The sequence below is a fragment of the Dendrobates tinctorius genome, unplaced genomic scaffold, assembly GCF_039654945.1.
Source record: "Dendrobates tinctorius isolate UK_male_01 unplaced genomic scaffold, ASM3965494v1 ptg000296l, whole genome shotgun sequence".
In the NCBI taxonomy this organism is placed as follows: Eukaryota; Metazoa; Chordata; class Amphibia; order Anura; family Dendrobatidae; genus Dendrobates; species Dendrobates tinctorius.
The window spans coordinates 3,397,637-3,413,482 of record NW_027361963.1 but is presented as its reverse complement, the minus strand read 5'-3'; the positions used below and the strand labels follow the sequence as shown (position 1 = coordinate 3,413,482).

General features: G+C 46.3%; 1 protein-coding gene across 1 annotated transcript; it reads right to left on the bottom strand.

Annotated features, from left to right (window-relative positions):
- Positions 1-5,427: 5,427 nt before the first annotated feature.
- On the bottom strand, positions 5,428-12,347 carry LOC141073057 (uncharacterized). Its single transcript, XM_073560374.1, has 8 exons — positions 11,908-12,347; positions 8,931-9,055; positions 8,095-8,153; positions 7,960-8,024; positions 7,803-7,877; positions 7,595-7,678; positions 7,077-7,513; positions 5,428-6,951 (listed from the first exon to the last, which is right to left on the bottom strand). The coding sequence occupies exons 1-7, from the start codon at positions 12,345-12,347 to the stop codon at positions 7,381-7,383; spliced, it is 981 nt and encodes a 326-aa protein (XP_073416475.1). The 3' UTR covers positions 5,428-6,951; positions 7,077-7,380.
- Positions 12,348-15,846: the final 3,499 nt, after the last annotated feature.

The following is a 15,846-nucleotide window of genomic DNA, read 5'->3' as shown; positions in this document are numbered from 1 at the left end:
GATCAGCGGTCTTTTTGACAACGTATGAGGAACTACGCCCTATGATCAGTATTGGAAACGCCGATGAAGTGATTGATATCCATGTATATGTTTATCTTGTCATTGAATATTAGGATTTTCTCAATCCTTCGTTTTCCTGTATTTATGGGGTATCTATATATATATATATTTTTTTTGTATATTTTTTGCATAATTTCATTATTTATGATACCTCCAGTTTCACACTTTTTTCACTTGGATGTATGTTTTAATTGTATTTGGTTTATTGTGTGATTAGCTCTCCCGACCTGTACGCGCCTGTTTGTCATCACCCCTCTGCGCTCGCCTGCTCTCGGCGTCTCCATGCGTTGGTGGTTCCTAACGGCTCCTCCTCCAGCATGACGCCGACGCCGGCTTGCGTCGTTGGTGTCTTGACAACGGAGCGCGTCACTTCCGGTCCGGGACCGCTACTTCCGGCCACGCGCTTAAATGCACTTTGACCAGGCGGTATAAAAAGACAGGCAGTCATCAATGCAGTTATGCCCCCTGATGAAGGAGGATCGAAACGCGCGTCGGGGCTGACGTGCTCGTCCGGGTTACACCACTGTCCCTGCTGCTGCCGCGATCTACTGGTAATTTAACTCCTTATTTGATTGGCAACTTTGGGGTAGTGATCAATAACATGGAGGTTACTTGCAGCTAGCTGGGTGGGATTTTTATGGACATGGCTAAGGGAAATGATTGTGGTATATATCCCAGCTGTGCACCTGTGTGTCCATTATTTTCCCCTCTTATATACTATAGTGGTTTTTTCTTCCCCACTTGGGTTTAATCACAATTGTGTGATTCTTATATATATTGTTAATAGATATTATCTGGATGTGTACGTCCCTTTGCATGTGCTTATGTACCACCATTATGTGTGTGTTCTTCTGCATCTTTCCCATATACACTCACTGGCCACTTTATTAGGTACACCATGCTAGTAAGGGGTTGGACCCCCTTTTGCCTTCAGAACTGCCTCAATTCTTCGTGGCAGAGATTCAACAAGGTGCTGGAAGCATTCCTCAGAGATTTTGGACCATATTGACATGATGGCATCACACAGTTGGTGCAGATTTGTCGGCTGCACATCCCTGATGCGAATCTCCCGTTCCACCACATCCCAAAGATGCTCTATTGGATTGAGATCTGGTGACTGAGGAGGCCATTTGAGTACAGTAAACTCATTGTCATGTTCAAGAAACCAATCTGAGATGATTCGAGCTTTATGACATGGCGCATTATCCTGCTGAAAGTAGCCATCAGATGTTGGGTACATTGTGGTCATAAAGGGATGGACATGGTCAGCAACAATACTCAGGTAGGCTGTGGCGTTGCAACGATGCTCAATTGGTACCAAGGGGCCCAAAGAGTGCCCAGAAAAAATTCCCCACACCATGACACCACCACCACCAGCCTGAACCGTTGATACAAGGCAGGATGGATCCATGCTTTCATGTTGTTTACGCCAAATTCTGACCCTACCATCTGAATGTCGCAGCAGAAATCGAGACTCATCAGACCAGGCAACGTTTTTCCAATCTTCTACTGTCCAATTTCGATGAGCTTGTGCAAATTGTAGCCTCAGTTTCCTGTTCTTAGCTGAGAGGAGTGGTACCCAGTGTGGTCTTCTGCTGCTGTAGCCCATCTGCCTCAAAGTTCGACGCACTGTGCGTTCAGAGATGCTCTTCTGCCTACCTTGGTTGTAACGGGTGGCAATTTGAGTCACTGTTGCCTTTCTATCAGCTCGAACCAGTCTGCCCATTCTCCTCTGACCTCTGGCATCAACATGGCATTTCCGGCCACAGAACTGCCGCTCACTGGATTTTTTTTCTTTTTCGGACCATTCTCTGTAAACCCTAGAGATGGTTGTGCGTGAAAATCCCAGTAGATCAGCAGTTTCTGAAATTCTCAGACCAGCCCTTCTGGCACCAACAATCATGCCACGTTCAAAGGCACTCAAATCACCTTACTTCCCCATACTGATGCTCGGTTTGAACTGCAGGAGATTGTCTTGACCATGTCTACATGCCTAAATGCACTGAGTTGCCGCCATGTGATTGGCTGATTAGAAATTAAGTCTTAACACACAGTTGGACAGGTGTACCTAATAAAGTGGCCAGTGAGTGTATACCTGTCGATTGGATTTTTATTAGATGCTTTAATAAAATTGTATTTTTTATATGTCATTTTGGCCTGGTGTTCACCTTTTTTTTGGTATAGTTTATGTGTTGTTGGTGATAGGCAGTTATAATCCGAATAAATTCATGGTAGATGTATAAGCAAAATACCATGTATATGTGTTTGACTTGCTGGCGCCTTTTTATCCAGCGGATCCTTTAGAGAGGCCATGTCATCAAAGGGGATGGAAGATTTTTTGGAAGCCTTAACTACGGCTACGTCGAGCTTCGATGCTTTGTCTCATCTGTCCACCAAGGGGTCATCGAAAGGGTATCTCCTTTTAAAGGCCGGTGGTATGGAGCCCCTTTTTTCCGGCTTCTTCCATTCTCTATCTACCAGGTTTTTAACCTTGTCATTCAATGGGAAGGACCTACGCTTTTTTGGGTCTAGGCCCCCGAACATAAGATCCTGTGCTGACAGGTCTGGTTTAGCGTCATCCATCCCCATGGTGGACCTTACAGATTTGACTAACTGGTCCATCTGATCAAGGGCAAAGCAAAAGCGGTTAGAGTCTTCTTCTGAAGATGAAGCCGAAGAGGAAGTCGTGGGCTCTGAGGAATATTCGCCTCTCCCCGGGGCAGCTGAGGAGTCGATTCTGAGACTTTTGCAGCTCTACTCTTTTTCGAGGATTCGCCCTGGGATAGGGATTTTAGGGAATCCTTCATCTCGGTCCTAATGATCTCCCTGAGGCTCGTGGTGAAGTGAGGGGTCTCCTCCGCCACCAGTAGCGGCGGGGAAAGCATAAGGGCATATATATTTTACCCCATCCAATTTTTTTCCCTTTCCTGTTTTTGCTCACCATCTGTCGCATTCATGGCTGACATAATTTTTTAGGGTAGGCTTCTGGCAAGGGAGCACCGCAAAGGCAACATTCCCTGTTTTTCCTCTTACCAGAGCACTTCTTCCCCTAGGAGACAAAATATAAGGTGAATACTGCATCAGGGGTACATTCACGAAGATCTCTTACCCCGGCAGTAAGAATTGGTACCGGATCACAGGGGGAGCGAGCTGGATCCTTCGGTCTGGAGGAACTCTTGCGGCCAGGCTGCGTGCTTCGTCCTCGACTCTTCAGCTGGGAGCCTGGGTGGGACTGCATCGCCCTCCCAGGGCTGTGGGGTACTCGGTACCGGGCCGGTGTCAGGGGGATGTGCTGCGGTGGCGGTGACCCGGTCCGTGGCCCTGGGTGCCCAATAAAATGGTGGTTTAATGTAATGGATTAGGTGAATAGTTGGTGACGCCACCTGTGGTGTTTGGCAAGTGAGATGTTAAGCCAACGCTGCGTGCAGATCCGCTGGGACTGATGATATGGTGCAGCAAAGATGGTGTAGCTCCCCACAGGTGGAGCTGTAGTCCCAGGGCAGTGTAGATGCGATGTTAGAGAGACGCAGGCAATGTCGATGCTTAGACTCAGATGTAGCAGTGCTGGTTGTGTTGGCGCGAGAATAAGTGGAGGACACCAAGGCCTGTAGTTCCAAAGCTTTACTCACAGTTTGTAGTGCACACAGGTGCCTGCCTCCGTACCATGTCTTCCAGGGCAGAGACTCAGCCAACCTCCAGGCAAGATGGAATGCTCCCTTCCAACACTCCACCAACATGTGCCTTCCTGAACGTCCCCTCTATAGCGCTTGGTGGTGTGAAGCACTCCAGTACTTAGTTACCCTGGAATGCTTCCTGACAGATGTTCCCAAGAACTTCACTTGTATGACAGACAGCTGTAGCCTGCTCGGGGACCTCCTGGATCCCAGCTCTCTATCCGTGTTGCTGTTGTGTCCCAAGTCTTAGATGGGAGTAGTGCATTTACAGCCAACTACTCCACCAGTGTCTGCTGCAGAACCATAAGTGTCCATACAACCTCGGGGACCGGGCCCCGGCCTTGCGCTGGAACCTTTAGGCAGGGTGCTCTCTTCCAACCCACGTCCTCTGTGTTCCCTTCTCCTTCGTTCCGTACTTGTCCTTCACTCTCCTATGGAAACTTAGGTTACAGTTCTACGTCTTTCTCCTTCTGTTCCTTCCCCTGTGCCAGCTGGCTCAGATCACTGAGGCAGCGGCAGCATTCCTTCTTCCATCCCTCTTCCAGGGATCTCTTCCTTCTCTCTCCTCCCGTCAGACTGACCCATTCTCAGACTCTCCTGACTGACTGTCCTACTGACTGAACTGTAATTCTACACTTTCCCCCTCTTTTATATCTAACGCCACCCACCTCCCAGCACATCCAGTGTTCCAAGCAGGGAACCACCAAAGGTGCTCTGCCAGGACTCCGAATAGAGGAGTCCAAGAGAAAGGACAGAGCCGCAATGTGGCTCTGCTGAACTACCCTGTAGTGTGGGTTGCAGGTGCTGGAGTGTGGTTAGGAGTTCCCACCTTACCTGGATGGTGGGGCACTACACCTTAGGAGAAGGTGCAGTACCTCTGTGGCCACTGAGCCTCAGGGGCACCACAGGACCTCTCTGAGGAACACTCCTGCTCCTGTTCCTGCTGGGTTACCGCTGCATTGGGCCAACCACAGCCCTGCAGCGTTCCTGCGCTTCTCTTATCCCCCCCGGACATCCGGTTAGCAGGGGTGTACCAGGGCAGTCGTCTCCACCCACCTCCCAAGCGGGAATCCCCACGGTGCTGCATGCCGCCCCCCGCCGCCGATACCCATATTGCCGCGGCCCGGCGGCATACAGGGAGAAGCCGGCCGGCATCTGACTTCAGGCCCGGCGCCTCTGGCCTCGCCCGCCCTGCCGCGTCACTTCCGGCTCCCATTCTCGGCCTCCAGCAACGCACGGGGACGTGCAGGCCGACAACGGTGCAGCAGCCGACCGCCCCTCACCACGCCACACCGGCCGGCGCAACAGGGCGGCCCGGATGGGGGATGGCTGCCGGGAGCAGACCCGGAGGAACCCCAGAGATCCGGGGAATACATACTTGCCAACGCTGGAAAAGGAACGGCCATCCTCTGGACCCCATTCATACCTGCTCCGCACGCTTCCGTGGAGCCCTACCAGGACCCACCACGGCGCTTCCAGGGACTCCACACTGCCCGAGGTAGGAGAACCCCTCGCTACCTGGGTCGGACAGCCGGCCTGGGAATTTCCTAAACGTTCATATGGCACGATCTGTAGGGAATCCTGTCCAGCAACAGGAAACCAACTGATGCATGGGAGAGGTGCCACCCTTATGTATAATAATATAATAATTTTTATTTATTTAATAATATAATAGTTTTTATTTATATAGCGCCAACATATTCCGCAACACTTTACAATTAAGCGGGGACATGTACAGACAATAGATTAAATACAAGTTAAGACAATTTAAACAGTGACATTAGGAGTGAGGTCCCTGCTCGCAAGCTTACAGTCTACAAGGAAATGGAGGGACACAGTAGGTGAAAAGTGCTTGTTATTTCAGGTCTGACAATTATAATAAATAGGGATTTTAATATAAAGCTGCATGATCCAGTCATCAGCCCGTGTGTTTAAGTACAATAGTCAAGTATCAAGTGCAGTTATCGTGTGCATGGAGGGTGTGGAGACAGATGAATAGTATGGTGCAGATTCAGAATAATATTTGGAAGGAGGGATCAGGGCAAAGTTAGTTTACTGAGTAGTTGATGTGGTAGGTTTGTTTGAAGAGATGGGTTTTCAAAGCGCTCTTGAATAGGTTGGGGCTAGGTATTAGTCTGATTGTCTGGGGAAGTGCATTCCAGAGAACTGGCGCAGCACGAGAGAAGTCTTGGAGGCGGAGGTGCGAGGTATGGATTACGGAGGATGTTAGTCTTAGGTCATTTGTAGAACGGAGGGCACGTGTAGGGCGATAGACAAAAATGAGAGATGAGATATAAGGTGGTGCAGAACTGTGGAGAGTTTTGTGGGAGAGATGAGGTTATACTGGACCCTGTAGTGAATAGGTAGCCAGTGTAATGGCTGGCACAAGATGGAGGCATCGGTGAAGCCGCTGGACAGAAATATGACCCTGGTTGCCACATTCAAGATGGATTGGAGAGGAGAAAGTTTGGTAAGAGGGAGACTGATCAGAAGAGAGTTGCAGTAGTCCAGACGAGAATGAATAAGAGCAACAGTAAGAGTCTTAGCAGTTTCAAAGGTGAGAAAAGGTCGGATTCTGGAGATGTTTTTAAGATGCAGGTGACAAGAGCAAGTGAGTGATCGGATATAGGGAGTAAAGGAAAGTACGGTGTCGAATATGACCCCAAGACAGCGGGCATGCTGCTTGGGAGTTATAGTTGAACCCTCCAGGGTTATTTTGATGTTAGGTAGAGTGAGGTTAGTAGAGGGGAGAAACACAAGAAGTTCAGTTTTGGAGAGATTTAGTTTCAGATAGAGGGAGGACATGACGTTAGAGACAGCAGATAGACAATCCTTCGTATTTTGAATTAGGGAAGGGGTGATATCATGGGAAGAAGTGTATAATTGGGTGTCATCAGCATAGAGATGATACTGGACCCCAAATCTGCTGATTGCTTGCCCAATAGGGGCAGTGTATAGAGAAAAGAGGAGGGGGCCTAGGACTGAGCCCTGCAGGACCCCGATAATAAGGGGACGAGAGGAAGAGGAGCCAGCAAAAGATACAGTGAAGGAGCGGTCAGAGAGGTAGGAGGAGAACCAGGAGTGGGCTGTGTCCTTGAGGCCTATAGAGCGAAGCATAGTGAGGAGGAGCTGGTGATCCACAGTGTCAAATGCGGCAGAGAGATCCAGTATCTGTAGGTTGTTCCTGTTCCTGAAGGACGGATCCCCTCAGGTTGTGCTGTCATGGACGATCGAATAAAAAAAGAATTAATATATTGATATTGCATTGCCCTGGCTGAAACCAAAAACTAAGGTTAGACATGTAAACATTTTGACTTAATAAATGGGTTGGGGAAGATTTACCTTCTGCTCACCATCGATGACCGGAGGAACGACAGGGCTCTAGCATACTTGTACTGGCTCCTGCATCCTGCCGATCCACTCGGGGCCTGCATCTCTTTGTTGATCTCCCTCTTGAAGCGATCCCTGAGTGACCACCACAGCTTGATAACCCTTTCACCTGTAAAGTGAAAGCACAAATTGGTTAGTATACAACACATTACATCCTGCAACATAACTTACTCAACTGTGAATACTTATGCGCTTGATTCTGGGCCGGAGCTTCGAGGTACCCCCGGTCGTCCACAACTGTAAAACAAACTTCCACCTAGAGCCGATGGGTCACGACAAGGTCAGCATGGCGGCGGTCCCCCATGTTCCACAGCGTCTCCCGCACCTCATTGATGAGGCGGTCTACATTCAGACCACCATCCGATTTCGGGAGCACGCTGTGAAGCCTGCTAAAAAAGAAAACAAAAAAAAAACATTAAACTCAAATCATCCACATGAACTATAAAGATAATAAAAAGAGAGGTACTTACTCTATGCTGACCATCGCGATGCTCACGACGTCAACCCAGGGAGGTGCTTGGAGTACCTCTATGCCGGACCCCAGAATGTGAAGACTATAAAAAAATATGTGCTTGGATGTAGGCATATGTATTATGTGTACTGTGATGTCTGTGATGATCTGTTTTTTTATGTGTTGGGTGGACTGTGATTGTAAGGATCTGTTTCTGCGAAACTTACACTCTGCGCGCCCGCTCCTGGCATTTCTCCACCCCGTCCATCTCCTTCTGGAAGCCCCTCTGATGCTGCAGCTTCCTGTGAAACCAGAATTAATGCATTAAATGGTTACAAAAAATTTTTACCATCACCAAAAATTAAAATATAAATTTGAAATTACCTCAGATCACCGACGCTGTGAGGGAGGGCTCCCAGAAGGAGACATGGCCTGTTGTCTCGAAGTATCTGCAAGTATAAAGACAATTGTTACCTACTATACATATTATATATTTAGCTTTCTGGCCTTTATACTTACATCACGACTCCCACTGGGTCCTGCTGGCCTGGCTTTCACCCACACTTTTTTTGTAGGATCTGCAAGTATAAAGACAATTGTTAGCTATTATACTGATTATTTATGTGTTGTCCACTGAATTAGAAAATAAAAAGGTAGCTCCAGAGCCATTTGGATTTCAATCCCTCTACCCTCAAAAAAACTCCCCCTATGCCCCCCCAAAATCAAAAATGCAAATACTTCAGTAGGTTTCTAAACCACCCCCTCTGTAATTTAAAGGTTGATATGCACTATGCGCAAGCAGACATGACCCTCCCCTTCCTGTATTTCCCCATAAAACCCAAACCTAACACAGCCACCAAAGTAGTACCTTGCAAACACCCAATACTCTCCTTCCAACTTGATATGCACGATGCACAAGCTGGAAATCCCTCCACCTCCAGTATTTCCCCCCAAAAAAACCAAACCTATACCTTACAAACACCCAATACCCTCCATCAAACTTGAAATCCCTAAACCCCCACTTGAAGATCTATTGACCACAGATGCTATGTTTTAAAAACCCTGGTAAAATTTTAAATACCCAATTTCTGCATTCCCCATTTGTATACACCTTTTTTTTTTTTAAACAGAACCTCAAACACCTCTGTATTGCATGTTGTGCTTTCCTGTGTGACATAACCCACAATTTTAAAGTGAACTTGGTGAAATTATACTACGGACAGTTTTTGGAGCAATTTTTATTTTTTTATTAAACTCTTTTTTACTTTTTGTGAAAGCAAGAAGGAGCTACACTGCTCTTTATTTTAAATACAAGTACAGTAAATGAAAAATAAAAAAAATAAAATTAGACTTACCGGTAATTCGGTTTCTAGGAACCTTCCACGACGGTAAACGGAGGTTGCCTCTTAACCCTGATGGGGGACAGGAAACAGAGAGGTTAAAAGTCCCTCCCACTTTACAGTGACGTATAACTGAGACCCTAGCACCAGTTTACCTTCTGATTCCCAGATTTTATCCAGAGTATAGGGTGGGAATTAGTGCCGTCGTGGAAGGTTCCTAGAAACCGAATAACCGGTAAGTCTAATTCTATTTTCTCTAGTCACCTTCCACGACGGCATATGGAGGCATACCAGCTAATTTTGCACTAGGGAGGGACAATGGCCTGGAGAACTTTTCTGCCAAAGAATAGATCCCTACTGGTGATACGTCCAGTCTATAATGTTTTGAGAAAGTATGCAGTGAGGACCACGTTGCTGCCCTGCAGATCTGCTCTGTAGATGCACCTGCTTTTTCTGCCCAGGAGACTGATGTGGACCTGGTTGAATGGGCCTTGATCCCCACTAGGGGAGACATATTTTGAGTGATATATGCTTCTGCTATCACTTTTTTAATCCAATTGGCGATAGTGCTCTTTGCCACCTTTTTCCCCTTGTTTTGACTTGAGGGATGGACAAAGAGGTTCTGATCAACTGTGCAAGGATGGGTTTGCTTCAAGTAATGCAGGACAATGTGTTGGACATCAAGAGTATGGAATTTTTCCTCCTTAGTGTTTGCTGGATTTTGGCAAAATGATGGTAGGACGATTTCTTGGGAACGGTGGAACTCAGAGACTACTTTGGGAAGGAAGGATCGAGATGAAGGACTATTGAGTCGTCTCTAACAAGCAAATAAGGTTCCCTTATTGATAGGGCTTGTAATTCGCCTACTGTCCTAGCCGTGGTTATGGCTACCAAGAAGACTTTGTATGCCAGGATTTGAGGAGAACAGGAAGACAAAGGTTCAAAGGGTGGACCTGTGAGCCCCTGGAGCACCAAGTTCAGATCGCATGGAGGGACTATCAACTGTTTCTTAGGGTTCATTCTGATGGCCAAAGTCATGAAACTCTTGATCCAGCGATGCCCTGCTAGATCCTGGTCAAAAAGAGAGCTGAGACCTGGACCTTTAGGGTGCTAGGCCTAAGGCTGATCTCTAAGCCTTTTTGTGAAAAATCCAGAGTTTGCGACATATTTGGGCTTAGCGGATCCGGTAAGTTAGGTAGACAGAAGGATACATTTTTTTTCCAAATTTTAGTGTAGATAGCGTTGGTTACTGGCTTCCTGGATTTTTGCAGGGTAGCAATTACTGGGTCTGACAACTCTTTGGCTTTCAGTACTTGGGCCTCAGTAACCACGCCGCTAGATTCCACTTCTGAGAATTTGAGTGAAGAATGGGCCCCTGCAAGAGGGGGTTGTCTTCTACAGGTAAGAGAACCGGGCCATCTACTTGCATCTCGGTGATCAAGTTAAACCAACTTTTTAGGCCAAAACGGGGCTACCAAGATAGTCGGGGTCCGGTGTTCTCGGATCTTCCTCAAAACTGTTGCCAGAATTGGAATTGGTGGGAAGGCATAGGCCAGGTGGAAGTCCCAATTCTGGGCTATGGCATCCACACCCCTGTAATTGTCCCTGGGGTTTAGGGAGAAGGCTTCGACCTGCACGTTTTGATGAGAAGCAAAAAGATCAATTTCCGGTAGGCCCCACCTGTCTACCAGCATTTTGAAGCTTCGGTTGTTTAGAATCCATTCCCCGGGTGGATTTCCTGGCGACTTAAATAGTCTTTTCTTACTTTTGTGGTAACAACATGACAGACATTGACCCCACACAATGATGTATATATCTTTAAAATTTTAAATTTTATTAGACATAAGAGTACAACATTACACACAAATATACACAATAGAAGTGCTGGAACATAAAATAGAAAAGGGACTAAAGTCCATGGAATCCCACATTGCGGCATCAAAAATAACCACCCACCAAAGTGGGGTTATACAAGAGGGACAAAAACCACTACAGTTATATCATCTTTATCAAAATGAGATTACATATTTTAGGATACAACGTTGCAATTGTTTGTATTGGAGGCCAAATTATCATACATGAATAAAGGCTAGACAGTTCCATACCAGAATGTGCCAGTGGAGATGCCTGGTCGTCCCTCTGCCCCGATGCGCGTTTCGCACTGCTTCTTATTCATGTATGAAAATTTGGCCTCCGATGGGGGTAATGCTATAGGGGGCACTACAGGATTTATGCCTTACTGTGGTGATTATGGCCTATTTTTTGTAGCTTGATACTAACTGTGGGCAGCTTTTGTCTCATAAAACTGTGTTTTTTGCGCAGCAATACAAACAATTGCAACGTTGTATCCTAAAATATGTAATCTCATTTTGATAAAGATGATATAACTGTTTTTGTCCCTCTTGTATAACCCCACCAAAGGTGGGTGGTTATTTTTGATGCCGCAGTGTGGGATTCCATGGACTTTAGTCCCTTTTCTATTTTATGTTCCAGCACTTCTATTGTGTATATTTGTGTGTAATGTTGTACTCTTATGTCTAATAAAATTTAAAAATTTAAAGACATATACATCATTGTGTGGGGTCAACGTCTGTCATGTTGTTACCACAAAAGTAAGAATTGGTTTCTGTGGTGTATTCATTGTATATAGATTGTATTATATACTGGGCCATTTTGTGACTTTAGACTTAAATAGTCTGCCTATATGTTGGAAGTGCCCTTAAGATGGACCGCCTTCAGGAAAAATAGGTGTTTTTCGGCCCAACAAAACATTCGAGCGGAGATCCTTTTTAGGTTGCTGAATTTTGTACTGCCCTTGGTGCTTGATATGAGCAACTGTGGTCATGTTGTCCGAATATATTCGGATGTGCTGTCCAGCAATCTGGCAACTGGCCGCCAGAAGGGCTTCTTCCACAGCCTTCAGTTCCCTGAAATTGGATGATTTTTCACTCATTGTCTGGTCCCAGAGTCCCTGGAACGGAATATGATTTACCATGGCCCCCCCAGCCCCTTCTGCTGGCATCTGACGTGACTGTAGTCAGTGGGAACTGGTTCCAACTTATGCCTCTGCAGAGGTTTCTGGAGTTCATCCACCATGCTAAGGAGGCTCTTACTCGACCTGGCGTGTGCACTTTCTTGTTCAGAGTACCGGGATGACCGTTCCAGTTCTCTAAGATGTGAGTCTAAAGGATTCTGGAGTGGGCTTGAGCCCAGGCTACCGATTGTATAGACGCTGTCATAGAGCCCAATATCGACATGCCTTCCTGGAGTATAGGGGACCTCATGTCCCTGAACATCCTGACCTTTGACACTAGGGACAGACGGTGGTCGTCTGGAAGGAAGGACATTTGTCTTGCAGAGTCCAAAAGTACCCCCAGAAACTTTCTGGTCTTGGAGCGCCACAGCTGAGACTTTTTCAAATTTGGGATCCATCCCAGAGATCAACGTATCTAGAGTCTTTAACCCCTTCCCGACCAATGACGCCACATAGGCGTCATGAATACCTGTGCCATTATGACCAGTGACGCCTATGTGGCGTCATGAGTTTAAAGCCCCCCTGCGGGTCGGGTGACCGGGGTCACTGAAAGGTCACCCAACCTGCAGATACAGGGGGATGTGTACTTTACCACAGGGGCGGTGGCTTCACCCCCGCGTGGCTACGATCGCTCTGATTGGCTGTTAAAAGTGAAACAGCCAATCAGAGCGATAGTAATATTTCATCAATGAAATTTGATGAAATAATACTATCCAACCATGGCCGATGCTGCAATAGCTTCGGACATGGCTGGAGATCGTGATCCGACCCCCCCACCCAGCTGGCAGCGCGATGTGCTGCCGCCACCCACTGAGGCGGCGATCGGTAGCCGCTGCAATAATCTGCTCCCCCTCCGCTTCCCCCACTTCCTCCTGCCTTCCGATCGCCCCCTATAGCCCCCCCGGTACCTCCCGGTGTCCCTCCGTCTTCTCTCCATGGGCGCCGCCATCTTACAAAATGGCGGGCACATGCGCAGTGTGCCTGCGAATCTGCCGGTTGGCAGATTCATTCATTCTTTTTACAGGTACACTTTGATCACTGTGATAAACTATCACAGTAATCAAAATACAAAAAAAAGTAAATAAAGCCCCCCTTTATCCCTTTAGCTAGGAACACATAATAAAATAAAGAAAATATGTTTATTTTTATTTTTCCTTTACGGTTAGAATTAAGGTTAGGGTTAGAATTAGGGTTAGGTTTGCAATCAGGGTTAGGGTTGCAATTAGGGTTAGGGTTGCAATTAGAGTTAGGGTTGCAATTAGGATTAGGGTTAGGGTTGGAATTAGGGTTAGGGTTGGAACTAGGGTTAAGATTAGGGTTAGGGGTGTGTTGGAGTTGGGATTAGGGTTAGGCTTGTGGTTAGGGTTATGGATGGGATTAGGGTTAGGGGTGTGTTGGGGTTAGGGTTGAGTTAGAATTGAGAGGGTTTCCACTATTTCCACACCAGGGGGTCTCCAAATGCGACATGGCGCCACCATTGATTCCAGCCAATTTTGCGTCCAAAAAGTCAAACAGTGCTCCCTCACTTCCGAGCCCCGACATGTATCTAAACAGTGGTTTATCCCAACATATGGGGTATCAGCGTACTCAGAAAAAATTGCACAACAACTTTCGGGGTCTAATTTCTCCTGATACCCTTGGGAAAATAAAAAAATTTGGGGCTAAAAAATGATATTTGTGGGAAAAAAATATTTTTTATTTTCATCGCTCTGCGTTATAAACTTCTGTGAAGCACTTGGTGGTTCAAAGAGCTCACCACACATCTAGATAAGTTCCTTAGGGGGTCTAGTTTCCAAAATGGTGTTACTTGTGGGGGGTTTCCACTGTTTAGGCACGTCAGGGGCTCTGCAAATGCAACATGTGTCCGATCTTAACTCCAGCCAATTCTGCGTTGAAAAAGTCAAACTGCGCTCTTTCCCTTCCGAGCTCTACCGTGTACCCAAACAGAGGTTTACTCCCACATATGGGGTACCAGCGTACTCAGGGCAAACTGGAAAACTTTTGGGGTCCAATTTCTCCTGTTACATTTGTGAAAATAAAATATTGCGGGCTAGAAAATCATTTTTTGAGGAAAAAAATTATTTTTTACTTTCATGACTCTGCATTATAAACTCTGAAGCACTTTTGGAATTCAAAGAGCTCACCACACATCTAGAGAAGTTCCTTAGGGGCTCTAGTTTTCAAAATGGTGTCATTTGTGGGGGGTTTCCACTGTTTAGGCACATCAGAGGCTCTGCAAATGTAACATGATGCCCGCAGACCATTCCATCAAGTCGGCATTTCAAAACATCACTACTTCCCTTCCGAGCCCTGACATGTGCCCAAACAGTGGTTTCCCCCCACATATGGGGTACCAGCGTTCTCAGGACAAATGGACAACAACTTTTGGGGTCCAATTTCTCCTGTTACATTGGTGAAAATAAAATATTTCTGGCTAAAAAATCATTTTTTGAGGAAAAAAATGATTTTTTATTTTCACGGCTCTGTGTTATAAACTTCTGTGAAGCACTTTTGGAGTTCAAAGAGCTCACCATGTATCTAGATAAGTTCTTTAGGGGGTCTAGTTTTCAAAATGGTGTCATTTGTGGGGGGTTTCCATTGTTTAGGCACATCAGAGGCTCTGCAAATGTAACATGACGCCCGCAGACCATTCCATCAAGTCGGCATTTCAAAATGTCACTACTTCCCTTCCGAGCCCTGACATGTGCCCAGTGGTTCTCCCCCACATATGGGGTACTAGCGTACTCAGGACAAACTGGACAACAACTTTTGGGGTCCAATTTCTCCTGTTACATTGGTCAAAATAAAATATTGCGGGCTAAAAAATCATTTTGTGATGAAAAAAATGATTTTTTATTTTCACGGCTCTGCGTCATAAACTTCTGTGAAGCACTTTGGGGTTGAAAGAGCTCACCACCTATGTAGATAAGTTCCTTAGGGGGTCTAGTTTTCAAAATTGTGTCACTTGTGGGGGGTTTCCACTGTTTAGGCACATCAAAATGTAACTTGACGCCCGCAGACCATTCCATCAAGTCGGCATTTCAAAACGTCACTACTTCCCTTCCGAGCCTCGACATGTGCCCAGTGGTTCTCCCCCACATATGGGGTACCAGCGTACTCAGGGCAAACTGGACAATTTTTGGGGTCCAATTTCTCCTGTTACATTTGTAAAAATAAAAAATCGCGGGCTTAAAAAAATCATTTTTGGAGGAAAAAAATGATTTTTATTTTCACGGCTCTGTTATAAACTTCTGTGAAGCACTTTGGGGTTCAAAGTGCTCGCCACACATCTAGATAAGTTCCTTAGGGGGTCTAGTTTCCAAAATGGTGTCACTTGTGGGAGGTTTCCACTGTTTAGGCACATCAGGGGCTCTCCAAACGTAACATGGTGTCCGATCTCAATTCCAGCCAATTCTGCTTTGAAAAAGTCAAACGGTGCTCTTTCCCTTCCGAGCTCTACCGTGCACCCAAACAGGTTTACCCCCACATATGGGGTATCAGCATACTCAGGACAAATTGTACAACAACTTTTGGGGTCCATTTCCTCTTGCTACCCTTGGTAAAATAAAAAAATGGGGCAAAAAGTTAATTTTTGTGAAAAAAATATGATTTTTTATTTTACGGCTCTACGTTATAACTTCTGTGAAGCACTTGGGGGTTCAAAGTGCTCACCACACATCTAGATAAATTCCTTGGAGGGTCTAGTTTCCAAAATGGGGTCACTTATGGGAGGTTTCTACTGTTTAGACACATCAGGGGCTCTGCAAACATAACATGACGCCCGCAGACCATTCCATCAATTCGATATTTCAAAACGTCACTACTTCCCTTACGAGCCCCGACGTGTGCCCATAGTTATTCATCCCCACATATGGGGAACCAGCGTACTCAGGACAA